At 42.7% G+C, this 27,357-nt stretch overlaps 1 protein-coding gene across 1 annotated transcript; it reads right to left on the bottom strand.

Moving 5' to 3' along the window:
- Positions 1 to 374: 374 nt before the first annotated feature.
- On the bottom strand, positions 375 to 26,332 carry RNF20 (ring finger protein 20). Its single transcript, XM_026506112.4, has 20 exons — positions 26,183 to 26,332; positions 24,923 to 25,077; positions 19,754 to 19,921; positions 19,486 to 19,633; positions 19,151 to 19,333; positions 15,082 to 15,200; positions 13,207 to 13,353; positions 12,952 to 13,029; positions 12,637 to 12,756; positions 11,095 to 11,274; positions 10,020 to 10,155; positions 9,581 to 9,702; positions 9,095 to 9,465; positions 7,570 to 7,687; positions 6,796 to 6,945; positions 3,978 to 4,190; positions 3,035 to 3,160; positions 2,523 to 2,663; positions 1,738 to 1,839; positions 375 to 1,494 (listed from the first exon to the last, which is right to left on the bottom strand). The coding sequence occupies exons 2-20, from the start codon at positions 25,049 to 25,051 to the stop codon at positions 1,318 to 1,320; spliced, it is 2,928 nt and encodes a 975-aa protein (XP_026361897.1). The 5' UTR covers positions 25,052 to 25,077; positions 26,183 to 26,332; the 3' UTR covers positions 375 to 1,317.
- Positions 26,333 to 27,357: the final 1,025 nt, after the last annotated feature.

Raw genomic sequence — 27,357 nt, 5'->3', positions numbered from 1 at the left:
GAATAATGTACATATAACAAACAAAATTTTGTATACAATTTGTGGGTATTCCTGAAGCCCATTCATTGGCCTCTTCTGTAGTAAGAAACCAGATTGTCCAAAAATCACCAATGTTTTTGGTAATTATCTCAAAGTGTCTCTAAGAGCTCTCTATGTTGCCGGGACTTCAAACGAGTTGGGACTAGAGGCTCCCTGCTCTTCCCAACTAGAGGAACTTCCCCTAGATCCAGCTTCCCATGGGGCTAGTGGTTTCTGCCACAATATTCCACAGGCTGCAGTCCCCCGATGCTGGGCCACCAGCTTCCCTAGCCAAGTGTCATGAACAGTAAATATCCAAACCCAAACCACCTGCTGCCCAAGAAAAACATAAACACTTAAACAAACTGAATCCTTCTTTAATTGAAGCTTGTGGAGTATAAAGTCCTACAGAAACAGTACAGAGAATCTTCCAGAAAACAAGGATCACAGCAATCCCTGTGGAGAGGCAGATGAGAGTAATTCATAGCTCACTAAGCCCTCCCTGTGTCAAGTTCCCAGAGTACCCAGAAGATCTCTTCATCATCTCAGTCCCTTCCCCATCCTCTCCAATCTTGATTTCATTGTAAGATAAAAAGGACTACTGAATTTGAAATTATTCCGGCCGCAAGAAATTTAAAGACTTTTTAATGAGTAGGACATTCGAAACTTAAATAACTCCAACATGGAACCCACCTGACCTTAACAATTTACTTTGTTAGTGAATAGGAAATGGACTGAATCATCCTGGACATAATTTCATTAAGGCTTCAAACCATCCAGGAAAAAGTAGTACAATTATACCATTTTATAATCCAACTTTACAAAAAGTTTACTACCCAAATCAAGAAATGTTTGTGCCCACAGACAGCTTATTTCTAAAAGATCCCCCTTAGCCCCCAAAACAGCCATAGGTCTCCACTCTTCTTTGTTCCCTTCTCTGTGTCAAAAATGCCAATTTACTTCTTCAGGAGGAATGGAAATCCAAGATTATACAGTACGCCTGAAGCAGAAGAAAATGCTGAGAAATCGAAAAGCAGGAAAAAAGAAGCTGGTGGGGAAGACAAATGAGAGTCGTTTGTTTCGAATTCATTCTAAGACCCAAGGCTTGCCTTTACCAGTCCTTTTCCCTGAAGTCATCTAGCTAGTAGAGAGGAGACCCTGGACGTAAAGTCTGTGAAGGAAAGGTCGTTGACAGACAAACTGTCCTGTAGGCGACAGTCAAGGAGAGAAGAGGTAGAGGTTTGGTGGTTAATGAAGAAGTGCCTGTCCAGCCATTCCCTCTTCTTCTCTTGGCTTGGCTCAACCAATGTAGATACGATGGAAATCATTGGCACCAAACGCGGCGTTACACTTGGGACATTTGCGCTGACGGGTGTCATAGCGTGTCTTCACACACTCAAAGCAGAAAACATGAAAACACTTGGTCAGTACGGCGTCCTTTTTACGCATGTTGCAACATGGACAGGTCAGGCGTGCCTAAAAAAAAAAAAAAAGTCAGAGTCTGATTGACCGTAAAGGTTTAAATGACTCCTACGGAAGCAAACAAGCGGGAAACCCACTAAGCGCTAAGACAAGAGTGTCACTTCCCTCCCTAAAAGAAGCCATCCTCTGGTTCCCTTCATGTAAACAAGGTCAGTACTTCTTCTCCCAGTCTATGAGCAGCCACTTCAGGCCTGAACAAAAAGAACACAAAGATATCACTGAGGCAGTTTTCCTAACCTTGTAATCCTTAATCTCCTCCATCAGGATCTCATCACATTTGGGCACATTGTCTGGTTTCTTTGTGGTCTCCAGCTTCCTTCGAAGTCGAGAGATGTCCTCCTGTGGTAAGACAGCATATTCATTAGACACACTCCCCCAGACCTGCCATTTCTGAGAGGAAAAAAAATAATTGCTCCAACTTGAACTTTCTGCTCGGCAAAGAAAGGACTTTCTGTCCTTTCCCAGCCAATTATCTCTTAGGAATGCAGAGAACTGCGAATGGCAAATACCTTTTGTTCCAGAGCACAAAACCATAATCCTATCGCCAAACTATTGTCAATGCAGTTCTGTAAAAATACAGTCTAAGAATTAAAAAAAACAAAACAAAACAAAGGATGAAGACTTGATAGGCAACTTTATCTTAAGGTCATTACTTTCAAGCTGAAGGTAGAGTGGATTAAAATAATTTTCAGACATATGCGTAAGGATAGAAAGTCATCATGAGAAACATCTGACATGCCAAAAAGAGAAAAATTACAGAACTTTAAAATCCTCTAATTTGGTATGTTGCTACTTCTTTAAAAATTCACCAATTCATTCAATTAATAAATATTTATTTCATGCCCATCAGGTCACAGGCACCATGACAGGGAGAGGACAGGGAGAAAACAGACTTGGTCTCTTCACTCAAGGAACTTACAATCAAGTACAAAATGACACACATCAAACCAATGACTCTTTCATAACATTTCGGAGCTCAGAAAATACCTAAAAGGTGAAACGTAAAACACAATCGCTCTTGCCTGGGCTCGTTTGAAATTGAACATGTCCTTTTCTTTGGTGACACTGTTCTCCACGATCTCATCCTGAAAATCATGGAGCTTCTTCTGAGCCAACTCCAGCTGCGCTTTGAGGTCATCTGCCAGCTGGGCTGCCTCCATCGCCTACACGGGATATACGAACAGTGTCAGCTTATTTCTAGGGAGGCCAACGTTAACCTGGTCCAAGGAAGAAGGGGAACCTATAATTTCATCAGGGTCCTACTTCTTTGCTCCTCTGAGATGAAGTGTCACTTTATTTATTTATTTTTAAGACTTTATAATTTATTTGACACAGAGAGAGAGAGAGAGAGAAAGAGAGAAAGCACACAAGCAGGGGGAGTGGCAGGCATAAAGAAAGAGAGGGAGAAGCAGACTCCCCGCTAAGCAAGGACCCCCACCCCCCAGGATCATGACCTGAGCCGAAGGAAGACACTTAACCAACTAAGCCACGCAGGCGCCCCTGACACTTTAGATTACAGAGTAAGCAGTCCTACCTTGCGTTTATTCATCTCTAAGGCTTGAGTCCTAAGACCCAGCTCCTTCTCCCCCGTGCCAATGTTGCTTTGTAACAGATGTTCCTTCTCTTCCAATTTCCTTACTACCTGTAACTGGGCATCAACCTTTGAAAAAGAAAAATCAGATTTTAACACAAACAGGAAAGAAAAAACTATTAACTAACTAGGTGCTGTTCATCAGTGGGCCCACAAAAAAGAGAGTCTGTTAGAAATCTCAAACCATCACTGTCTTTATCCATGAATGCTTCAAAATACATGCAAGACCACAATACTTAAAAGATTCTTCACTTTACATACCAAAAAAAAAAAAATTCATTGTTGATGATTCAAGCAAGAGTCTAGGAAACCACGGAAAATTCTCCAAATTGCCAAAAGCAAAACAGATATTCACCGTGTTCAGCCATACTAATTCTCAAACCCTGGCAATTCATACTAGAACAGGTAAACTACAGCTCAAACGAAGGCCGTGTGTATCTCTCTCAGAACGGCCAGAAGTTCTAAAGCAGTCTTTTTCTTGAAATTCACACACAACATGGAGTCAACATGAAAGGTAAAAAGTAAAGTCACACACCCACAGACTCTCATCCCAACATCCAGAGATAATCAGGCAACCACTGTTTCTCACACAGCCTTCTACACAGCACACACACAAAGACGTACACATTTTTAACATAAAAGGGATAATAAAACAAACCACTTAATGGTAACATTTTCCATATTAGCAGATCCATATTTAACAGCTACACTGCACTTCTTTGCAGGGATATATAAATTATTTACCAGAATGCTAGCAATATAACATTTAGTTTTCAGGGGTTTTTTCTTATTTAAAAAAATGCCATAATAAACATTCTTTAATGCACAGTTTCATGTAGAAAGTACCCTACCTCAACAGAATTCTGGCACCCTCTATTCGAATTACCTGGGTCTTTAGAGTCAAAACCTGGTCAGCCAGCTCCTCCTTCTCTTCTTTAAGCAACTTGTGGATCTGATTGGACTTGATGCGCTCGGACATGAGCTTGAAATTCGCATCGTCCTTCTCCCGCAACTGCTGCATTAAACGGATGTTTTGCTCTTGCATGTCTTCAAAGGCCTGGCCTGTAACATCCATCTCTGAGAGGAGAGCCTCTTCTTCCTGAAATACGGAGGAAGAACCCTCATCTTACTAGAATCTCCTAACTCCAAAGAAATGAGCACTGGAAACTAAACTTTCCCAGTGTTCATTCAGAAATAGATGAACCTAGTGGCAGAGAGACTCAGTTTGAAGCAGCTTAGTTTTGTCACTTAGGTTAGCGCGAGGAATACACAAGAAGCCCTTATCATCCGAAGCCACTAGCACTGATGGTCTGATGCTCAGCTCGTTCACACTCAGAGTCAGCGTAGACAAAACTTCTACACACCGTAATGCAGCAAACTGATCCAAGCAGCAGTTGGTGAAGGGAACTCTATCATGAAATCTCACATTTTCTCATACTTTTCCACACCTGTAATGCCAAATTTCACTACAGACTTTCCAACAGTACCGCACAACAATCTGATGGGTGAAGAACAGTACCTGAAGATATTTTTGACTTACATTTTGTGTGATGAGGGGAATGAACATCTTTTCAGATGTGTAAGAGCCATTTGTATCCTTTTCTGGGAACGAGTCGTATCTTTTGCCTATTCTTCTACGAGGGTGTTGGGTTTTCTTCTCTATCATTTTTGGGGAGTTTTTATATGGTACAAAGATAAGCCCTTTTGTGCTAAGAGTTAGAAATAATTTTTTCCCTGTTTGTCATTTATCTTTTGGCTTTGCGAATAGTGGTTTCTGCCAGATGGAAGTTTTCTGGGCTTTTTCATAAGTTGAAATGATCAATTCTTTCCATATTTTTTAGAGTTTTATTAATAGTTAAAAAGGTCTCCTCCATTCCAGATTTATAAAGGAATTTATCTGTTTTCTTCTAATGGATTAAATTCTTTAATATTATAGCTATAATCCATTTGGAAATTATCCTGTGTAGAGTGTCTGAGTAGTTTTCCAACTTTTTTCCAGTATTAGTATTTCTTTTTGCCTTCCCACATTTAATAGTCCTCCTTTTCCCCACTGACTTTAAACTGTATCTTTGGCACATATTAAATACACATGTGTACTTCGGTTTATTTCGGGGCTTTCTATTCAGTCCTAGCAGTTTATTAGTCTCGAGCTATTTTACCCACTGAAACTTCCTGTTTTTACATCTGCTGGAGACAGGAACTGCTAATGCTCTTCTTGTTCAGTTTTACTGGCCATTCTTGTTTACTTTTCCATATGTACTTTAAAAACTGCTCTTAGTACCAAAATCAACAAAACCAAAAGTCAGTATTTGTATTTGGATAATATTAAATTTATACATTAAAACTCAGAAAGAATTAACATTTTTAAGATAATGAGTTATCCTATGTAAGAACACAGCATGTCTCTCCACTTCCACTAGAACCTATAGTAGTACGATTTCCTGATAATTATTATTTGTATTTTTTTTAGGACTTTATTCATTCATTTGGGGGGGAAGGGAGGAGGGAGGGGGACAAGCAGACTCCCACTGAGCATGGAGCCCAACGCGGGGCTTGATCCCACGACCCTGAAATCAGGGCCTGAGACAAAGTCAGACCCTTAACCGACTAAGCCACCCAGCCACCCTGATAATTATTATTTTTAAAAAAAGAGCGAGAGAGAGAAAATTGGAAATCACCAGATTTAAGAAAAGACAAAACCCCACTTTTTATAAAAGAAATGCATACAGGTTCTAATAAAGTTCTTCTTCTCAAGGTACTTAATGATCAAGTCACCATTACAACTCCTTCACTCTGCCATTTTGCTATTTCTTAGACACAGTGAAGGTGTTCCTCACAGTGAACATGTATAGTTTTTCCATTTTTGATATCTTTATTCTTGAAAACAAAAAGTTAATAAAACTCACTGGGACTTAAAAATGAAGAAATATATGTTCATTGTGAGAAGGAGAAAAGTCTCTATACTTCCATGACCCAGAAACAACCACACTTAACACAGCAGTTATTTATTTATAACCTATTTGGGGGCACGTTTTTCTTAGTTTTGTACATTTGTAATCATAATGTATATAAAACCTTATATATATATATATATATATAACCTTTTATATATATAAAACCATATATATATATATATATATATAACCTTTTATATATATAAAACCATATATATATATATATATATATATATATATATATATATATGTAGTTTTCATTTAGACTCACTATATCCATGATTCCAGATCAGCAAAGGAAGGACAGATCCCTCAATAAACAATATTTGAACAACTGGCTACCCGTTTGAAAATAAAAGCGTCTGCCTTCGGCTCAGGGCGTGATCCCGGCGTTATGGGATCGAGCCCCACATCAGGCTCTTCCGCTATGAGCCTGCTTCTTCCTCTCCCACTCCCCCTGCTTGTGTTCCTTCTCTCGCTGGCTGTCTCTATCTCTGTCGAATAAGTAAATTAAAAAAATCTTAAAAAAAAAAAAAAAAAGAAAAGAAAAATAAATTTCCTGCCTCCCAAATACATCAAACAAAATAATAAGGAATGAAAGACTTCAGTGTAAAAACAAATGTACATATAGGAGAAAAACATAGTCACGAAAAGAAAAAGACTGGAATGAAAGAGCAAACTGCACTGTCGATAACTTACTTGAAAGTAAGGTTTCCTTAAAAACCTAACTAAACAAGAGAGCGCGCCCACCTGCTTGGCCATGGCCAGCTTCTTCTGCAGGTACTCTATCTGCTCCTCTACCGCCCGGATCTTCCTCAAGGCATCCTCGTCAGCCATTTTCTTGTTCTCCTTTTTCTCCTTATCCTCTAGGTCCTTGAGTCTTTGCCTTAGGTCTTCCAACTACAGAAGGTAAGGAATTACACACACAAGAAGAAGGAGCTGTAATACAATTTCAAAAATCAATGAATCCCTGTGCAAATGGAGGCCCCACAACACCAAAAAACCTGACAGAATTCGAAAGGGAGAGAAGCGCTATACTGGCAGACCACATCACAACACCGCTGTAACTTCACTCCGTTCCCCCATGACACACTTGTACGAGCAACGCTGGTGAGGAGTGCACGTACACCTCTCTTTAGGATAGTGGTTCTCACCCTTTGTTAAAGGTCCCCAAATTTTAAGAGAATATGACATTCTTCCCAAAAGTAATCTGAATAGTGACTCACTGTAATAATGATTTATGGGAAGAGCATTCATGGGAAAGAGAGAATAAAAAGTCTGGAAAGGTTACTGCTATTCCCAGAAATTGTGATACACCTTACCACCTAGGGGAGAATACAGAAATCTGTTTTATTTTGGATGGTCTCTGAAAGAGAAGATTTTCTTCTTCTCAGCATTTTGCTGCTGAGTTTTAAATGCTAACTTTAAAGATGAAGAAAGAAACTACCTCCTTCAGAGATGTGAAGGAAAATCCCACCAATGTAGACTGTAACCAGAATGACACGTAACGGCAGACTAGATTACCTCGGCCTTAGACTTCTTCTCAGCCGCCATCAGCTGAACTTTGTCTCTCTGTTCCTTTGGGGCAGAGCGATACATATCTAGCAATAGTTTCATCTCCTTTTGGCTCTCTTGTGCCTTCCTATGATGAGGGTGGCAGAGGGAAGGAAAGGGTGTAAGAAGAAAACACAGGACATCAGAGCAAGGGAATCTGGAATTGACAAAACAGTTTACAACAGTTCCATGCACCCCTTACGTCACAGCTCTAAAAGACAAAACTTCCGCACAGACCTTCAGGAGACTTGTGGATATACTCAGAAAGTATAGAAAAGCAAGCTGGCTAATGGAATCATTTCTCCCTTCAGACCAAGTTCTCCAACATAAAGCCACAATTAAAGAGGCAAAATTCTGGGCTCCCACTCTTAGAAACTGAGATTCAGTGGTCTGTGATGGGGTCCAGGAATATATTTTAAATAAGTCACCCAGATGATTCTGATACCACACTTTTTCAAAAAACATGTGCCTTAAAGAGAGCAAGAGGAAGGAATGGAAAAAAAGGGAGAAAACTAGATTTGATAGTGGAGTGATTAGCAATCAGCTGAAGACTGAAATTTCATCTGCTACTAAATTATCAAACCTCTTAACTATACTTTTATATACCAAAGAAGTTCAAATGTTTTTGTGTTTTGTTTTGTTTTTTAAATATTTTATTCATTTACTGAACAGAGAGAGACACAGTGAGAGAGGGAATGCCAGCAGTGGGAGTGGGAGAGGGAGAAGCAGGCTTCCCGCCGAGCGAGGAGCCCGATGTGGGGCTCGATCCCAGGACCCTGGGATTATGACCTGAGCTGAAGGCAGATGCTCAACAACTGAGCCACCCGAAGTCCAAATGTTTTGAGCACAGTTGTCCTTCAAATCCAAGTATCAATGAAGGCACAACCACGACCAATGGGAAGTAAGTAAGACATAACCAGTTCTACCAGAGAAGTTACTGGTGTGATGCAGGAAGAGAAGGGGCAGCATGTGACGTTATGTTGGTGTTTCATTAACCGACAGGTCTCTCCTACCATTTCAATGCCTGCAAGAGTAAACCTCCTGAGATATCTCTTAAAATGATCAGATACATACACAAACTAGTTAACTGCCAGGCAAACAGATCAACATTGTCCAAGTTATCGTGATACAAACTCTACCCCGTATGATTTAAATTACAGTTCATGCCAGCCATCTGCCAGTATTTAATTTCCATAATTCTCATGAGTATTGCTTAAATCGTGACACCCTGTCCCTTAATTTGCAGTCATGAAGAGTAAGGCTACAGGGCAGGGTTTACTGAGACCTGACCACCGAACCAGACTATGCAAGAGCCCATGCAAGCCATTTTGACTGTACACCTGATTAAGAATTTAGAGCAGAATTAATTGTACATTTAGTTACACCTGAGATACTACAATGGTCTGTAAGTCACGCCATCAACCAAACATTTCATGCGTGATGTCCTAACCTCAGCTTCTGAGTCAGAAACAGTTACTCTAAATTCTGCTCTTACTTGAGTTCGATCTTCAATTGTTTGATAACTTCTGCTTCTTTTTTCCTCCCATCGTCATGTTTCCCTTTCTCTTTATCCTTAGCAGAGTCTCTTTCTTTCTCTGACTCTTTCAGTTTCTGCTTCTCTCGTTCCCTCTCCTTTTCCTTCTCCCGCTCTCTTTCTCGCTCCCTCTCTTTCTCCCTCCTTTCTCGTTCTCGTTCTTCCTCGTCCCGTTTGGACTTAATTTCATTGACTTCCTCCTGAGATGCCTTTGACGCGGAGGACTGGGCAGGTAAGTCCTCGGGATCTTGCTTCAGCTCCGCGGGCTCATCCTTCGGGTCCTCGGTACTGGACTGAGACTGCAGGAGGGCAGTGCCGCTGCGCAGACGGGTCTGGGGGAGACGGGAAGGAAGCACATCGCTTACGGCAACCACCCTGCTCGCCTCCCTCGAAACCGGCTACGCAAACGGAACAGCAGATCGCACTTCTTCTACCCCTCCGGCTTACCTTGTTCAGGTCAGACTGGGCTTCTCTCAGTTTCCGCTTATACCTCAGGACCTCGCCCTTCAGCTGGTGGTTGTGATTCTGGAGGCTACTGATGAGGTGGCGCATCTCCCGGTTTATGGGGCCTTAAACACAGCAACGGCAATGTTATGAAGAACTGTGATAAGGGCAAAGGCACAAGGAGGGAGAGTGCAGAACACATCAGGGACCTCTGAGAAATGGGGACAATTACCAAAAGAAAGATTCCTTCTCAGAAGAAGACAACAAAACTGGCCAATCTGAGCTGAAAAACAAACACCCAGGCTGTGAGCCAAAAGGAATTCCAGGCTTTGACTTAAGGGTCTCTCAGACATCTGAGCTCCACTTAATACTAACGAGTCCAGGTAACCACACAAGGCAGGCATGTGCGGCAAACTGCAGGGCGGGGCGAGAATCATCATACCTGCTTGCTCGTTGGCAGCGAGGGTCTGCTCAAATTCTATCCTCAGCATCTCATACTCCTTGCGGACCTGGGCCAGCGTATCTTCCAGCTGGATCACTTCGGTCCTCAGCTTCTTATGAAGACTAACCTCATCTCGCTATGCACAAGAAAGGAACCAATCAAAAATTCTTATCCAAATGTGGAAACATTATCATATTCTGTTACTACATTTCCTAATTTTGGCCTATAAGGATCTAAGAAGAAAGAAAGGAAATACTAAGAGGAATGACTCTGAAAAGTTCCACTTCCACTGATATTTAATGAGTACCAGGCAGCTACAAAAACGGATTCGAGAACTGGAAGGATATTAAAGAAATAAGGGAAATAGCCCCTACCTGTGAGAATGTTATATTTACAAGTACTAAACAGTAAAACGGGATATAAACGTACGCAAGGTAAGATATATTAAATTCAATTCATTTGTCGGACATACAGTAAAAGACCAACTATGACAAACATTACCTTAAGGACTATGGAAGGTACAGAAATCAACACATGAATAGAAGTATCTGGCTTAAAAAAAAAGGATTTACATTTGCCCTGACACACTATAACGGCTTATGAACGGCGAGGCGGCTTCTACGCATTACTCTCGCCCAGGCACATAAGGCTCCGGCCATACTAAACTATTTTTAAATGTGTTCTTCTCACTGCTGCGAATGCCCTCCTATTTTTTCTGCCAGTAAACTTGTATTTATACAAAATCTGTTTTCTACCAGTAAACTTAAGATTCACACTTCACTCTGGCAAGTGGTTATCAGGAAGGTTCCACAGTCAAATCAGATGCTCTGTCTCCTTTATCACTGCCTCTTTTGGGTATGCCTCTGTTGTCCCACACCGCATTCTAATGGTCACTTCTCTCCCCACCAGGCTGTATGATCCCGGATGGCAGCATGCCCACCACCCAGCAGAGTAAAGACCTACGGCCACTCCAGGCACGCCTGCCGAATGAGCGATAATTGCTCACGAGAGGGTAAAAGTATAAAATTTATGAGGCAGAAAAGCTTATATATAGAAGACACAGCGAGGCTGTTACCTCGATGAGCTCAACCTGGCGCTGGTGGGTCCCCCTGGTGCCATGAAGCAGTGTCCGAGCCTCATCCAAGTGCGCTTTCAACTGCAGGCTCTCGTTGTACAGGACGGAGAACTGCGACTGCATGCAGCGGTACTCCGGGGTCTCCTTCACCGCCTCCTCCACCGCGCTGCGCAGCTCCACCTGCGGGCCCGAGAGCGAGTCAGAAGCAGAAGCTAGCATCTGCGCCCTGGATGCTAGACAGCAAATAAAACCTTAACTCCGTGATGTCTTGTGCAATTGAGACAAGCTTGTTTTGTTTTGTTTTTTGTTTTTGTTTTTTAAGATTTTATTTGTCAGAGAGAGAGCACGCGCACGTGCATGCAGGGGGAGCGGCCAACAGAGAGAGAAGCAGACTCCCCGCTGAGCAAGGAGCCAGATGCGGGACTTGATCCCAGGACTCTGGGATCATGATCTGAGCCGAAGGCAGGCGCTTCACTGACTGAGCCACCCAGGTGTCCTGAATTGAGACAAGCTTTATGAAGATTATGGATTATATCTGCCCACTCTTCTAGTCCTGTAAAATCTACATCAAATTAAATCTGACCAGCCAAGAGGTGACACCAGGTACCTGTGTTTCCAACAACTGTTTTAATTGATATGTATTTTACATTATGTATCAACCTACACCCAACGACACTAGAAGAGCCCTATGAAATTTGTCCGACGTGGGGACACAGAAAAATCCTATGAAATGTGTCAAGATGTTGAATTCTTAAAACATAGTTGAGGACCCCTGTCACTAACTTGTACTTTTTATTAACAGTCACAGAGAAATATATTTTTGACATTGTATCAAAAATAGTCATGCTTCTCTTAAGCAACAGATTGCTTTAATTACCCAAACACTTTGATTTAACTCAGGTTGGGGTTTTTTGTTTTTGCTTTTTGTTTCAGTTCAAGTATCTTTATTTACCTAGAAACAAATCAAATTATAGAAGACACATGGCTATGGCTGAAAGAGGGGTGGGAAGACTTTCAGAATCCACTTTCTTCCCACCTCCCAAGAACCTGGGGAGAGAAAATTCTAACAGGCAGCTTTGAAAACCAACAGGAACCATCACTGATCATGTCTCTTTCTCTGTTTTGGCAGCTAGGAACTGCAGAGCCAAATTCTACGGCCCATGTCAGGCAATTACTGCCACGTGAGTAGCCTGCCCTGCCACAGGACGTACGTGCTCCTTGCATGTATCTTGTAGACAAGCCCCATTTTTTTAAAATCCATTTTGGATCATCACCCCAGTTTACCCTACTCCTCATTCTTCTCAACAACTCCTAAGTTAGAGCACCTCGATTCAGTCTATATATCTTCGCAGGTTGTTTTAGATCCTTTTCAGAACAAGTACAAATGTTCTGAAACGGTACAAATAACAAGTAAATAAATAGATATGCCAACAAAACTCACATTTTTCTATTCCCTCATTAGTTATGAGGGCCAACCAGTATGTGTATGAGTTGATCAGCCAAAAGTTTCATTTTACGGCCCTTCAGAAAGGTGTCTCCTACCTTCAGCTTCTCGTTTTGGGTAGTGACCTCCTCCAAGTCTTGCCGAAGTTTCTCCAGCTCACAGTGACGGTTCTGAGCCAGCTCTTTGTTCTCCTCGAGCTCTGCATTCATTTCCTCAAACTGGTGAGAAGCAGGAAAACAGCAAAATGAGCATAAAGAAAAAGAATTTTTAAATCGTTCCCACTCCTAAGCTTCCACCTTCACCTTGCCATTCTTCCAGCACAACCCCACTCTGCCCCTTGTGAACTCCTAAGTACCAAGCACGACAGCTGACACGAGGTCAAAGACGTGTCCCAAGTGAGTCTCGGATTTTACCTTCCGGGCATTGATAGTGATTGTGCCGCCATAGAGACTGCTCCCCGCTCCGTACACCTTATAACCTTTCGAATTCACCTACAGAAAGGACAAAGATTCTTTAGTGAGAGGAGACCCTAAGACTTTAGTCTGATAACCAAAGTACTTTCAAGAGTCGATCCTGTCCCCAGGTACTACCGCCCAGGTCCATCCTTTCTGAGTAGACCGCCTTAGAAATGATTCTAGTCTCTAAACTGTCAATGAAACAGCACTTGCCCGTTCTAGGACTTCTGCTAAGTGTCGGTTGAGTCGTTGTTCCCTCTTTCGAATTTTGTCAATATCCCACTGCAGGTCATCGATCATGGACTCGAGGACAGACACTCGTGACTCAGCTGTCTCAACTTTACTCTGCAACTTGGAGAACTACATCCCAAAGACAGGCATCCAGAAAAAGAAATCCAAAAAAAGACTGAGTTAGAAGAGCAATACCTTCCATCACTACCTCACACCCCAAATCTCACGAAATTAACCCTTGCTTATGTATCATTACAGACAAAATTTAAATAGAAGCTGCTTCACCTTCTTCCTAATGCATGAGTATAAAAATGAAATCATGAAAACTCTAATTACAAAATTGTTACATGTTCACATTAATCTATATATACCCTTGTGTTGATTTTAAAAAATGGTGCCCAGAATCTTTGGTAGTCCTCCCTTCAAGGGGTGGTGGCACTGTCCCCTCCTCTTGAATCTGGGTCAACTTCAGTGACCCAGTGGAAACGATACTACATAACTTTGAGGCTATGTCTGAAAGGCCACACGGGTTCTGCCGGCTGTTCTTGGGACATTCATTCTCTGGAAGAAGCCAGCTGCCATGTAAGAAGCCCAACGACCCTGAAACTCTCACGTTGGAGAAGGAACATGCAGGCGTTCCAGTGGGCAACTGAAGGTGAGCTCCCACCCAGCTGACAGACAACATCAACCACCAGCCACGAAAGCCACGGCGGACGTCAGCTCAGCCGAGCAAAGCAATGTCTCTCTCCAGCTTAGTAATGCTACATAAGATTTGGGAAAAGGCCAGAAGAAGTCAACCTTCTCATCTTGGTCACACCTAATTTATGTCTCAAACATGACAGAAAGTTATTCTATTTTTCTACTATACCCCAACCTATTTATAAGCCCTGCTATACTCTAACCCTTTCTAAGGCTGACGAGAACCCACCTGTACTAATAAACTTCCCAGATGTTTCTCATGCAAACAGCCGGCATGGACCTTGGAACTCGAGTTTACAAAACAAGAGCATAATGAAGAACATGGGCTTTGAGGTAAAACAGACCTACATCCAAATCACAGTTCAATCACTTGCTGGCTGTGTGTTCAGACCAGTTACCAACCTCCTTGAATTTGTCCCCTTAGCAGCAAGATGGGACTTGTTCGACCATCAGAAACGATACTCATCAAGTGCTGAAGTGCTAGGCACTAAGTGGACGGTAACCACTAACTTACTAATAAGCACAGGGCGTGGGTGGCCAAACTAAAGTATGTCAAGTTTCAGCACAATATCCTTTCAACTAAACTGCAATGATAATCAGGAGTGTCAGACAAATCTGAAAGGCCTATTATCACTCTATCTCAGTCACTGTATATGAGTCAATAAACACCCAAATCCTGACATGGTTTGGTCATGGCACTATTTATGTCCAAGTCTGGAATGAAAACCCACATTCCTCAAGTTCCCAGGCCATCATCAATACAGTTCCTACTGCCCCATTCTCAGATGAATTTCTACCAACCCATTCCTCAGTAACATTGTACATGATATTTTATATTTGGGGTGATTCATTACTTGGGGGATTGGTGTGTTGTTTCACAAAACCCCACATGATGATATTTCTTCCTAAAAACTAACATCGTAAAGTTGTCTATTTAACAGAGGCACACGTCTAGGAGAAACATTCGATTCTTTTTTCCCCCTTAACCTTTCCTCAGATTTTGATTTCTCAGACCCGGCTGCTCTAGCCTGCCCTGCGTGCTCTTCAATATACAAATAAGCTGTCTACAGTCAGATGACCCTCAAAGCACTCAGAATTCTGAGTCAATGTCTGCCACCGGCCACTAGAAAGTACCACCTCTCCTTTCGGGTCAAGTACCTCCTGAGACATGGTGCGATGCTTCTCCTGAAGGAGGTCTGTCAGTTCCTGCAGCCTCATATTCTCCTGTGCGAGGAAGGAATTCAGCTCCTGCACGGCCTCCTCCACTATCAGATTATCTGAGGGAGAAGAGCTGCACTTTAGCAACTTTAGCGTCAAATTTTAAAACTGCGCATCCCACCAAAACATCAACATGCTGTGTCACTTCATTTTCCTGCAAACCTTCAAGGAATAGACTGGTTTTTATTATCTTCACATGACTGATTAAGTGCCCAGACCTTAGATGACTTGCTTCAGGAAATGAGCCAACCTTGTGCTTCAGTAGAGGATGACACAGAGCCAAGGTCACCTGACCCCCATCCCTTTCTACAAAGTCAAAATGCCATGAGAAAAGAAATGGAGGTTCTGTAACTTTATTTGGATAAGACACAATCACCCAAAAAACTGCATTTCAGAATTGTAGACAAGACAGAGGTATCCCTCATGAGTGTCAGACTTCATAGCAATAAAACTCTATTTCATAAGGCCATCACGAATTCCTCCTATTCACTAAGACCAACATGAAGCATCTCTCTGTTGAGAGAGAGAAGGGGTGGGGCAGAGGGCAGAAATTTCCTTGTTCAAATGAGCACCTATAAAATCACAAACGATAAAGATTAACAGCCTCAAATTACTTAACATATTCTGGAATACGATGCTAGGGGCACTCCTGAAGCTCAAAAGCCAAAATGTACACTATAATTTACAAAGAAGGTAGATAAATTTACAGAACTTATTACACTGAGTTAATATGTTTAAAACTAGAGTCACAAATATAATAGCTCAAATCCAAATGTTAGTAAGTGAAACCAGATACTCTCAGGATATATAGTGCCCTGGAGAGACAGTTACCAGAAGGAAAAATTGTGGGCTCTCCTACTACCCCCTGGCATCACTGAGAAACACCATACACAACAGGCTGGTCATGTGGTGGCTTTTGTGGTTTTCAACAAGGATTGCCTGTAGAATCACTTGTGGAACTCTGAAGATTAGACACTTCCTGAGGACCCATCCCACACCCATTAAATAAGAATACCCATGCGCAGGGCCAAAAAAACATACGCTCCAAAAGCTCTCAAAGTGATTTTGGTTCATAACCCAAGTTAAGAACTAGGAGCTGAATTTTAGTCCTTTTAGTATCCTGAGATACTCAGAACAAGGCCTAGAATACAGTAAGAGCTCAGGAAATACTTAGTGAATTAATAAACAAGCTGATAAATGCAATTCACTTGAATCAAGGATAAAATAAACATGGAGAAAAATTGAACTGCCAAAAAGGTACAGCTGATGCTACAATTCATACTTTATAGATCTTTATCTCTTAGCAAGTTCAGCTTATCAATGGCAATTGCCTCTTTTTTAAAAGATTTATTTATTTATTTGAGAGAGACAGCATGGTCAGAGTATGCGAGAACACGAGCAGGGCGGCGGGGGGTGCAGAGGGAGAGGTAGAAGCAGGCTTCCCACTGAGCAGGGAGCCCAATGTGGGGCTCAATCCCAGGACCCCAGGATCATGACCTGAGCCGAAGGCAGACGCTCAACCGACTGAGCCACCCAGGTGCCCCTGGCAATTGACTTTTATGCTACAATAAATAGCTCAGCGATTTGTAACTTATAATTAATGTTTTTATTTTTAAGTTATACTCTAACCTTAAAATGCATGCCATCAAAAATAATCTTAAAATGCTGTTCAGTATATTACTCATTTTAGTTCCTTTTTAAAACAATTATTTTTACTTGATATTCATTTATTGAGTCAAGTTTAACACTGGCATAACCTCTGCAGATGGCACATCATCTGCATATAATATGCATACGGTATGTATCATAATGCATATGGTTTATCCGTGCGGCATACTACTCCGATTTAACCATACCATCAACTGTTGCACTACAGCCAAGGCAGAAAGAAGTAACACCCAGCTCAGCTTACACTAGGTGACAGGGAGGATTTATAGCCACTTATTCACCATAACTAAGCACGCACTACATACCAGATACAGTGCTAGACCCTGGAGAAACAAAGAAGAGTGAGCTAAGGCACTGCACCAGGAGACAAAGCTTAGCTGGGAACCCACAAGTGGATGTAACATATGAATACAAAAGTCTGGGAGGACACAAACCGCACTGCTTACAATGGTTATCTTTGAGAAGTGGGGTGGGAGTCTACCTTTATAGTCTACTTTTATGTATTTCTGATTTGTATATTCTAAAACTGGTATCCAGATAATAAAATATACAAATAGGCAAATGCACTTATCGAAATGCAAAAGAAACCCTTTCCCATCAAATTTTCATAAGTCTTTTTTTACATCCCTCATCTTTTAATTCTGTTAATAATTTAGCCTAAGTATCTTTAAAAAAAATTACAGATGGGGGCACCTGGGTGGCTCAGGAATGGAGCCCCGGCACCGGGCTCCCTCCTCAGTTGGGAGTCTGCTTCTCCCTCTCCCCCAAACTTGTGCTCTCTCAAATAAAGTCTTTAAAAAAAAGTACAGAGTAATAAAATTCTTATTTGCCCACCCAACGGCTCATTACATTCAACATATTACTTTCAGAAATAAAAGGTTAAACATCTTTTTTTCTTTTTTTTTAAGTAGGCTCCATACCCAATGTGGGGCTTGAACTCATTACCCTGAGATCAAGAGTTACATGCTCTACTAAGCCAGCCAAGTGCCCCAAAAGGTTAAACATCTCAATAATAATCAGAGAAATTATGGTATTACAACTAGACCATGATTATTACTAAAAATGTGAAATCAGGGCATTTAAGAAGATGCAACCTAGCTACACGAATACTTTACTATACTGTGCAAGTTTCTCCATTAACACTGACTAGGAACATAATTATTTCAAATAGACACCTCCCCATCCATATAATATTTTCTTTAATCTTTTTATTTTTTGAGAGGGGGGAGGGGCATAGGGAGAGGGAGTAAAAGACTCCAAAGCAAGCTCCATGCCCAGCACAGAGCCCAAGGCAGGGCTCGATCTCATAACCTGAGCCAAAAATCAAGAGTTGGACGCTTAACCAACCGAGCTACCCAGCTGCCCTCCGTTTATCTTTTTAAACACCGAGACCATCTAACAACTCTAAAACCTGAGCCAATTCTTTCTGAAAATATTAGAGATATCAGATAAACAAAAAAACGACATATTAAAACTGACTCTGGGGACAGCTGTGTGGCTCATTCGATTAAGTGTCTGACTCTTGATTTCAGCTCAGGTCATGATCTCAGGGTTGTGACACTGAGCCCCGGGTCTGGCTCTACGCTGGGCATGGGGCCTGCTTAAGATTCTCTCCCTCCCTCTGTCCTTCCCATTCTCCTCCCCTCCACCTCTCTCTCTCAAGTAAATAATTACCTTTAGGAGTGCCCCGTTGGCTCAGATGGTTAAGTGCCTGCCTTCGGCTCAGGTGATAATCCCAGGGTCGTGGGATCGAGCCCTGTGTCAGCTCCCTGCTCAGTGGGGAGCCTGCTTCTCCCTCTGTCTCTCCCCCTATTGTGGTCTCTGTCTTGCTCCCTCTCCCTCTCCCAAATAAATAAATCTTTAAATAAATAAATAAATAAATAAATCTTTTTTAAAAACCTCACTCTTTGAAGTCAAAGTTCAGTATCTAATAAACAAAACTTTTTAAAATATAATTGCCAATACTTAAAATAAAATATTCAAAATAAATTATTATCACTAATAAATCAATGGCCAATACTACATAAATATCCAGAAACAGAGCTATTCCTTAAATAATAAAATTAATTTTGCTACTTAAAAAAGTGTTTAATTAGAAGAGCGTATCAGAATGGGGCTTTCCTCAGCTTCTTACAGGACCATCATGTGGCTCAAACTACAAAGCACTTGTAAAATATTAACATGCCATAGCCACGACATTACTGGTATTGCTGGCAATACCGGAGATTGGATTCCAAGGAATTTAATCAAAAATAAATACGTAAGTCTGCAAACTACAAATGAGTAAAGGTGACCTCTTATTCCTCCCCCTTTTCTCCCAGTCTCCCGGCTCCTGCCTCACCTCCACTGTTCAGCTTCCGCGATAAGAGCTCCACTTTCTCCTGTAATTTATCATAGACAGTCACGATCTGGGACACAGCGCGGCGGGAGGACTCCACACGCTCCTGCAGCTGAGATTCCATTTCTTCACTGGAACTGCTGGCCAAAGTAGCAAGGAAAGAGAAAGCTGGCTCTTGCCCTTCCCCTGAGGATACCGGGGGGGAAAAAAGAAGCTGTCAACGTTAGAAAACTGGAAATATCAAAATCTTTCTTTCTTCAAATGGCAATCCTGAAAGCAAAGCTCTACTTCGAAAACCCACGTGGCATGTGGTGGTAGCACCCGCCACGCATACTCACCTCTCTCTCGGTCATCTTTCCGCTCCTGATTGCTATCAGAGTCCGGTTCTGGTTCCGGCACGACAAGGGCTTTTCGCTCCGTGAGGAGATCTCCCAAACCCTGCTCCAGATCGTAACGTTTAAGGATGATACGGATGTTTTCATCAAACTGGAGAAGGGTGGGCACAGTTATGAAAAAACAGAAGAACACAACTTGGGAAATGAAGAGAGTGCTAAGGCGAACTAAAATGCTCAAATAAAAACCCAAGCACATAACCGAGGGAGCTACCTGACTCCAGTACCGGTTGACGATGAGCAGTGAGGCATCATCAGTGGCCTGTCTTCGTTCCAGTTTTTCAATGTGCTCACGGAGTTCATCTTCGATGGCTTGCCGCTGATCCAGCATTTCTGCCAGCTTGCGATTTTTGGTTTGCAGTGTTCGAATGTCTAGCTCCTCCTGCCCCGGGAAACCCATCTTATTAGTCTCCACAAAGAAATCAGGCAAATCAGCTGTTACACTCGACGGGGTCATATTAATTAGTAATTTCCTATGACTAAAGCTATTCATTTTTAAAAATCTTACAACAAATAACTGGATAAGTAGGAACAGAGGAAGGAAAGAACCTACGATGACGGGAAGTAAGAATGACACTAATATACTAGAACTTAGAGCTCACCCATCTCACTGGTCTCTTCTCATGGACACCCACAAGTGCTGTGAGGCTCCACCGCCCAGCCTGCCATCTATCTCCTCAGCACCGCCCCTCACTCATTCAAGAACCTTGGTACCTGGGTCCTTCTCTGCCCCAGTCCCTGCCAACGTATCCAGTGAGCGCAATACACATGTGGACAACCATCGAATCCTCCAGTGTATAGGCTGCGTTCTGAATTCCTTAACTCCAGTGAGTATCTCCCCCACTGTGCTTAGGCCACACATTTCAAAAGTCACAGCTTGGACTCCTGTCATTATCCGGAACTGTACTACAAACGAAATCTTAAATTCCTTGAATAAAACCTTATTTTTCCAGGTACTTCATGCCCTTATCCCCATATACCGATCCTCATCTAGATCTCCCAGAACCTTGAATTCTCTTTTTCCTTGTCAGTCCCTTCTGTCTCCACTATCTTCCATACCCTGACTTCAACTTGTACTCAGGATCTCATTCTTTTCTGTTTCTGCAAAAATATCACTTCATCAGTAATTCCACACCTCTCTCAATATCTTTCACTCTTCTCCCTAATTCCTTCCATAGGACAAGGCAGGGGCTAGAGGTGGGAAGGGTGAGGGGAGGGGCACCTGGGTGGCTCAGTCGTTAAGTGTGTGCCTTCAGCTCAGAGTGTGATCCCAGGGTCCTGGGATCGAGCCCCACATCAGGCTCCATGCTCTGCACTGGAAGCCTGCTTCTTTCTCCCCCACTTCCCCTGCCTGTGTTCCCTCTCTCATGGCTGTCTCTCTCTCTGTCAAATAAATAAAATCTTTAAAAAATAAAGTTAAAAAAAAATTTTAAAAAGGAAGGGTGGGAGAAGTATCCCAGGCAAAGAAACAGGATTGGAAAGGATTACATTTTTACTTTACCTGAAATTCATAAATATTTTAAAGTAAGAACTGTTTATCAGAGCACCAATTCCTTGTGTTGCTTTTATTTTCTTTCTTCCATTTTGGTTAGTCAAGAGTTTCCCAAATGTACAGCTTATTAATACTATTAATAAATGAAATCCTCAACCTCTTCTCTGAGCCCTCCTTTCCCTGTCTTGCTTTAACTGAAAACCTGGATGAGAATACTGTTGCCCAGCACTGCCCTGGGCCTAGAGACGGGCAGGCATCTTCCTTATTCTCCACTGCCACTTCCAGGCCTGCCTCCCTAAAACCTCCTTGCTTTGCAGCTCATGCCACTGGTCTGCACCACCTGGCACCCTGCCTTCCTGCACTGGTCTATAAATGCCCAGATCACTTCTCCACATTTCCTGAAGCTTTAGCACCTAGCTTATTACACTCTCCAATGCTACTCCTGTCACAGTTCTTACTGATTTCAATTCCCATATAGATGATCTTTCCTGTATCTCAAATCAACAAGGCATTGACTTCCTTTCCTCCAATGATCCTGTCCTCCTCTCTCAGCCACCAAACTCCCAGTTATTCTTAGTCTTGGCTGTACGTGTATGCTCTCTAGAAGCTCAATTTCAAACACCCCACTCTCCACAATTACCACCTACTTTTCCATCTCACTCTAGTTTCCTGACTCCTACACTTCTTCACCTAGTTTCCTGACTCCTACACTTCATCACCTCCTCCAGGATCTATAATCCATTAGTTCTAAACCTTTCCCATCCTTTATTCCTCTCACTCCCTCACTCTCTTCTTTACTGAACTTAAATTCTGCGATCAGTCATAATTACACCCTTGTCTGACCTCCTCCTTCCTTGCTCCTTCTTCACACTTACCTGGTAAAAACCTCACCCCTTGTAACATCCAACTCTCCACTCCTCCAGGCCTACATCCATGCAGCTGAATGTGACCACAAAACATAAAGCACCACGCTGCCTGGGCTCACTTTTAAGTCATGCTTATAGAGTCAAGAAGGTCCTCAGTGCTGCCCAGCAACAATACTCTCGATCTCTCTAGTCCGTGCCCTCTTCAAGATGACTACTTCATACCTTCTCCTGTCTCTTCAAACCTCCAACACTTCCTCCCCCATCCTCACTCTCAGATGAGTCGCCTCTGATTTCACTGAAAAAAAAACAGAAGCAATCAGAAGAGAATGTCCACATCTATCTCCCATACCTGCAGCTACCAACCTACCGACATCTGAACTCATAACCACAGCCTTCCTCTTTGTTGCTACAGATCAATTGTCTCTGCTCCTGGTTAAGGCCAATCCCCCACTTGTACGTTGAATCACATGCTCTCTCCCCTATTTGTGGAAATCACACCAACAACCATCTACTCTTTCTGCTACTTCATCAACTTTATCATTTCTACCAAATCATTTCAATCAACATGCTGTAATAGCTCCTACTTTAAAAACAAAACCACCTTCCCTCAACCCCACATTTCCCTCTGGCTAATGCCCCATTTTATTTGTCTTGCTCTATATCAATACTCTTGCAAAGCATGGTCTCTCCCCTCTTTTCCCTAATTCCTCTCCTCTTCTCTTCAGCTCACTGCAATCAGGCTTCTAGCACCATCACTCCATGAACACAGTTCTCATCAAGGCTCCCGAGAACCTTCTACTGCTAAACCTAATGTCTCAGTGCTCCCCTCGCTCAGTGCTCTCCTTACTCAAACCAGCCGCAGCACATGAACAACTCCTTCCTGAAACACTCTCTTCATTTGGCTTCTGAGTCCCCACTTTCTCTTGTTCTCCTCCTGCTTCATTTTCTGTCTCTTTGGTTAGTCTCGTCTCATCACCTTGACATGAAAATATCACAGTGCTTCAGGGCTCTGTTGTCAGTCAAACCTCTTCCCTATCTATACTCGCTTAGAGCCTCTAGTCTCATGGACTTAAATAACTCCTACAAAATGATGACTCCCAAATGCACAGCGTTAGCCCAGACCTCTCCTCAGACTGCAGATTATGGTATCCAACCACCTACCCGCTCAGCTGTCTAATAAGTATCCCAAACTTGCATGTCCAAAATCAAAGTCCTGCCTTATCCTCCACAGCTTCCCAAAAAATCTGCTCATCTCATACTTCTCCCCAGCTCAGTAAGTGAACAGTCTGCACTGCCAAAATTCTTGGATCTCATAAACTTTATCCAATCCATCAGCAAATCTTGTCAACACTACCTCCACAGTGACCCAAGCCACCATGATCCCTCATCAAGATTACTGCAACAGCCTCCTGTAGTGGACACTTCCGTGCCCCATGCCATGTCCTGCTAGCCTGCCAGACTTCAGCACAGCCATGGTGGACAGCTCCATCCACACCACCAGCGTTCCCACCTCAAGCGGCCCAGAGTCTTTTCATTTTTTGTTCCGCAACCTCAGCTGGCTCACTACAGCAGCCTTGAAGTGCAGAGGAAGAGATACTGCCTTTAAGGGCAACCTATAACCAACTGGGGTAGGAATCAGTGGATATATGCCCCAGCTCCCCACTCTTAGAGAGATGAAATTGAAAGAAGAGGTACAAGGAATAAGGGAACGACTTTGTTAACTGAACTCATACACCTTGCTCTTCTACAATCCGTTCTCCAAGTATAAGTCAGAGCATGTTACTCTCCTGCTTAAAGACCTTCCAATGGCTCCTCACTACCTTGTGGATAAAGTCCAAACTGGGATGTAACCTCTCTGCTTCCCTTAGAGCATGGGGCTATTTATCCCTATGAGCAGCACATCTCCCACTCATAACTATTAGAACAATCTGTTCCCTTGGCAGTGCCACCTTACAAACTGAAGTCCAGGGGCTGTCTTCAGTGTAAAGCAGAGTATCCGGCAAATAACAGATGCTCAACAAATATTTATATTTACTGAGTTAGCAAATGTCCTCGGGATGCATGATGTGATTCAGTGTTAAGACAAAATCACCTCCTGGCAGAGTACGGAGTAGCTGAACCTCAGGGCGACTCAGAAATGACACTTCATCAACAATTTACTCTGAATGTTCCCGTTATTCTCTCTGATCCTGAGCCTAATTCAAATAAGTAAGAGATGTGGTTTTATAAGCTATAGAAATGTAAAGCATTTTAACACCATATCGCCATGGCTGAGCTCTAGAACACAGACTCTGATCTAGATCCAAACCCATTACAGTGAGCTTCTGATGTCTAACGAACATATAACATTACTCTAAGCTTCCGGTGTATAACAGTCTAGGAAACTGTCAACTCTGTAATAGCAAGGACAGAGTCTATTTTATTCACCATTATATTCATAATATCAAGCCCAATAATAATTATTAATAGCTCACACATATTGCATACTTACCATATTAAAGGTAATGTTTTAAGCCTTAACAGGGGCTCTTTCATTTTATCCTCTCAACAACCCAATGAGATAATTACATTTTATACACAAGGAGAAGAGGCAGAGGGAGGAAAACAAAAGGGTATGCAGCTAGGAAGTCGTAGTGCTGAGAGTAAATTCCAGGTAGTCTGGCCTCAGACTCTGACGCTTCATCACTCTCTCAGTGATTTTGCTACACTGCCTCTTAGTACCTAGCACCTAACTTTTCAGTGAATGAAAAATGAATGTACAGTTTCCCACTGCTAAATGCCTATAATTAATGTGTATCAGGCACCACACTCTCCAGAGATTAGAAACATATCTTTGAAAATAAAGATCAAATGTCAATATACTCTTTTCAGAACTGACCACTACATCATTTCACTTACGTCTGGCTGTTTTATTTCCCTCTTTTCAAACAAATTTCCCTCACACTAGAAGGCTTCCATAAAGTCTTACTTTCAGGTTGCAATTGAGAAAAGAAAAGCAAACTCTCACAGCTCTGTTTCCACATACCGTTGAAGAGACACCCCCGAGCTTAATTGTCTCCACTGTGGTCCCTGAATCTTCGACAGCTGTCTTCTTCTCCGGAGGCATGGATGTGCCAGGCTCTCCAGCTGCTCTTTTGTTTCCAATTCCTGACATCTTGGCACCAGATGATGGCAGTCTTCCTGGAGGGGGAAAAAAAACCCAGAAACTTAGGTAATATATGCAAGAAGAGCAACAATAAAGCGATCACCTAAAATCTAAAAACTAGCAATTTTTCTGGCCAGCCTTTTAACCGAAATCCATTAACATCATACCAAGTAACACAATTCCCAAATTCCTCTTGGAAAGAAAAAAAGTAAACTGGAGTAAGAATCAGGGCTCAATTTACACAACCACCAATTTCTAAATAGGATGCTGGTAAGAAATAAGACGATGGGCAAAGGATGAAGGCACCACGAAAAATGTCAGAGAAATCTCACTTCCTGAAATGCCAGAATCAGAAAATTAGTTTGATTGGGACAGGAACTAATTCTATTGTGTTGGGAAAAAAATCACAAAGCAGAAAGAGATCTCAGAAATGTCTACTAAATCATTAATTTTGAACAAGTCGTGTATCATCACTGGGGTTCAATTTCCTAAGCCAGGAATAAGCGTATATAATTACTATGCCCCTTTCAAGGAATGAATACGTGTAGAAAGAACATAGCGTAATGCCTAACACGAAGAACGCACTCAGAAATATTAGCTCCCTTTCTTATATTTGCAGTTTCTTTCCTATTTCCAAACGTTCCCCTCAGGATTTCGTGCAACCCTAGGGAGCCTCGACCTGACAGTGAATCACAATTCTTCCTCTCAGGGAGCCGTGTTGCCTTGAAGGAGTTCTCCAAGAGCTTCGGTTTCCTCATACATACAGTGGAGGCGAACAAATATTCTGACTGCCTAAACTGCCTCCCAGGGTTTCGGAGCTCAAAGGAGGAGAAATGGATGCTAAAGCACTTTGCTGGTTTAGAAAGCAGCCCCGCCATCACCCAGACTACACACTACCCTGCTTCTGATTCAAGCTCCAGGAGAAGGGGTTATTGGCGGCAGTAACCTGAGTCGGAGCTCGCCAGGAGAGAGGACACAGAGGAGCAAGACAAGGGCCGCACCCCGACTCGCGAAGGGGCAAGGACCCCAGCCTCCCGCGCCGCCAATTACAGGCCCGGGAGAGGGAAGCCCCGGAGCCGGACAGGGTGGAGATTCCCGAGGGCCCGCACAGTCGCGCAGCGCCCTTGGCCGAGATCTAACCTGGGTTCTTACAACTCGCGCCGCTGGGGAGCGGAACTCGGGCAGTTATTCACCAAGGTCCGCTCAGCGCCCCCACTTCTCAACCCTGACCCGCAGGCGAGGTCCCATCGAAGCTTCCGGGAGGCGGGACCAAGGAAAGGAAGAAGGGAAAGAAAAGAGGAAGGTGCTTCAGTGCGGCCGGGCGGAAGTGACGCCCCGCGAGGGCGCCCAACGCCCGGAAGCAAGTGCCGTCTCTCTAGCAACGGGAGGCGGCTGACCTCAACGTGCACCCTCTCTCCCCGCTATCGCTGGCGAAAGCGCCCCTGGCTTTTTCGGCTTGTTGGCCTGTTACTGCGACCTAGTTTTTCTATTGAAAAAAATGCTAAGGAGACTCGTTCAGACTGCCGATTGGCTGATGGTCCCGTCAATCTCCGGGCGGAAAGACCTAGCCTCAGGCACCTCAGGAAGTTGTTACACGGGGCCCATTAGTGCTGAAATGAAGGGTTCTGCGGAAAATCCAAAAGATTTGATGGGTTTCGGGGCTTGTAGGTTTTTCTTACAGGGAACTATATACAGCCCTGCCAACACATTAGAATTATTTGGGGGAGTTTTGGTCCAAGTATAGAGCTTGGCATGGGCATTTTTTAGAAAGCCGTCCTCTCGCTCTTCCACCTCCGGGGTTCTAGGGTGCAAAGAGGGTTGACTGTTACTGCGTTTTTGCTTCTTTGGAACAAGAAATTGACCAGGGAAAAGATAAGAAACATAAATCAATAAGTAGTTTCTGATCTCAACATTGGTCTATTTTAAGCTAATTAGGCATTGATTTTTAGTCAATAACTGCTATTTCCCATTCAATTAAACTAAATGCCTATGTTTTAATGATAGGAAGGTAATCAATCTAACTTATCAATAAAAAACTGCATGCCTCACACAACTATGAAAAACTACCTGATGACATCAGATAGGGGTCCAGAGATGCAAGAATGATGGCTGTATCTTAAGAAAAGATAAAGAACCAATGGAATTTAGGCAGCTTTGAAAAAAAGGGTTAAACCTAGGCCACACTGAATTTCTGGTAGTATAGACTTTGGTTCCCGTACCCACTGGGTCTTACCTGTGCATGAAGTAAGAAGGCAAACAGGTGTTTGTGGTTCGGAGTATCAGAGTAGTTTACCTAGTCAGGAAAGGAGTTACTG

The sequence above is a fragment of the Ursus arctos genome, unplaced genomic scaffold (assembly GCF_023065955.2).
Source record: "Ursus arctos isolate Adak ecotype North America unplaced genomic scaffold, UrsArc2.0 scaffold_18, whole genome shotgun sequence".
Classification (NCBI taxonomy): domain Eukaryota; kingdom Metazoa; phylum Chordata; class Mammalia; order Carnivora; family Ursidae; genus Ursus; species Ursus arctos.
The sequence above is the reverse complement of the archived record's forward strand: the minus strand, read 5'-3'. Positions and strand labels throughout refer to the sequence as shown.

Coding starts and splice junctions, on each gene's coding strand:
- RNF20 (XM_026506112.4), bottom strand. CDS start 25,051: ATGTCAGGAATTGGAAACAAAAGAGCAGCTGGAGAGCCTGGCACATCC. Junction 11,275..12,636: donor CCCAAAACGAGAAGCTGAAG/GTAGGAGACACC, acceptor TCGGGCCCGCAG/GTGGAGCTGCGCAGCGCGGT. Junction 10,156..11,094: donor GCCAGGTTGAGCTCATCGAG/GTAACAGCCTCG, acceptor TCTTGTGCATAG/CGAGATGAGGTTAGTCTTCA.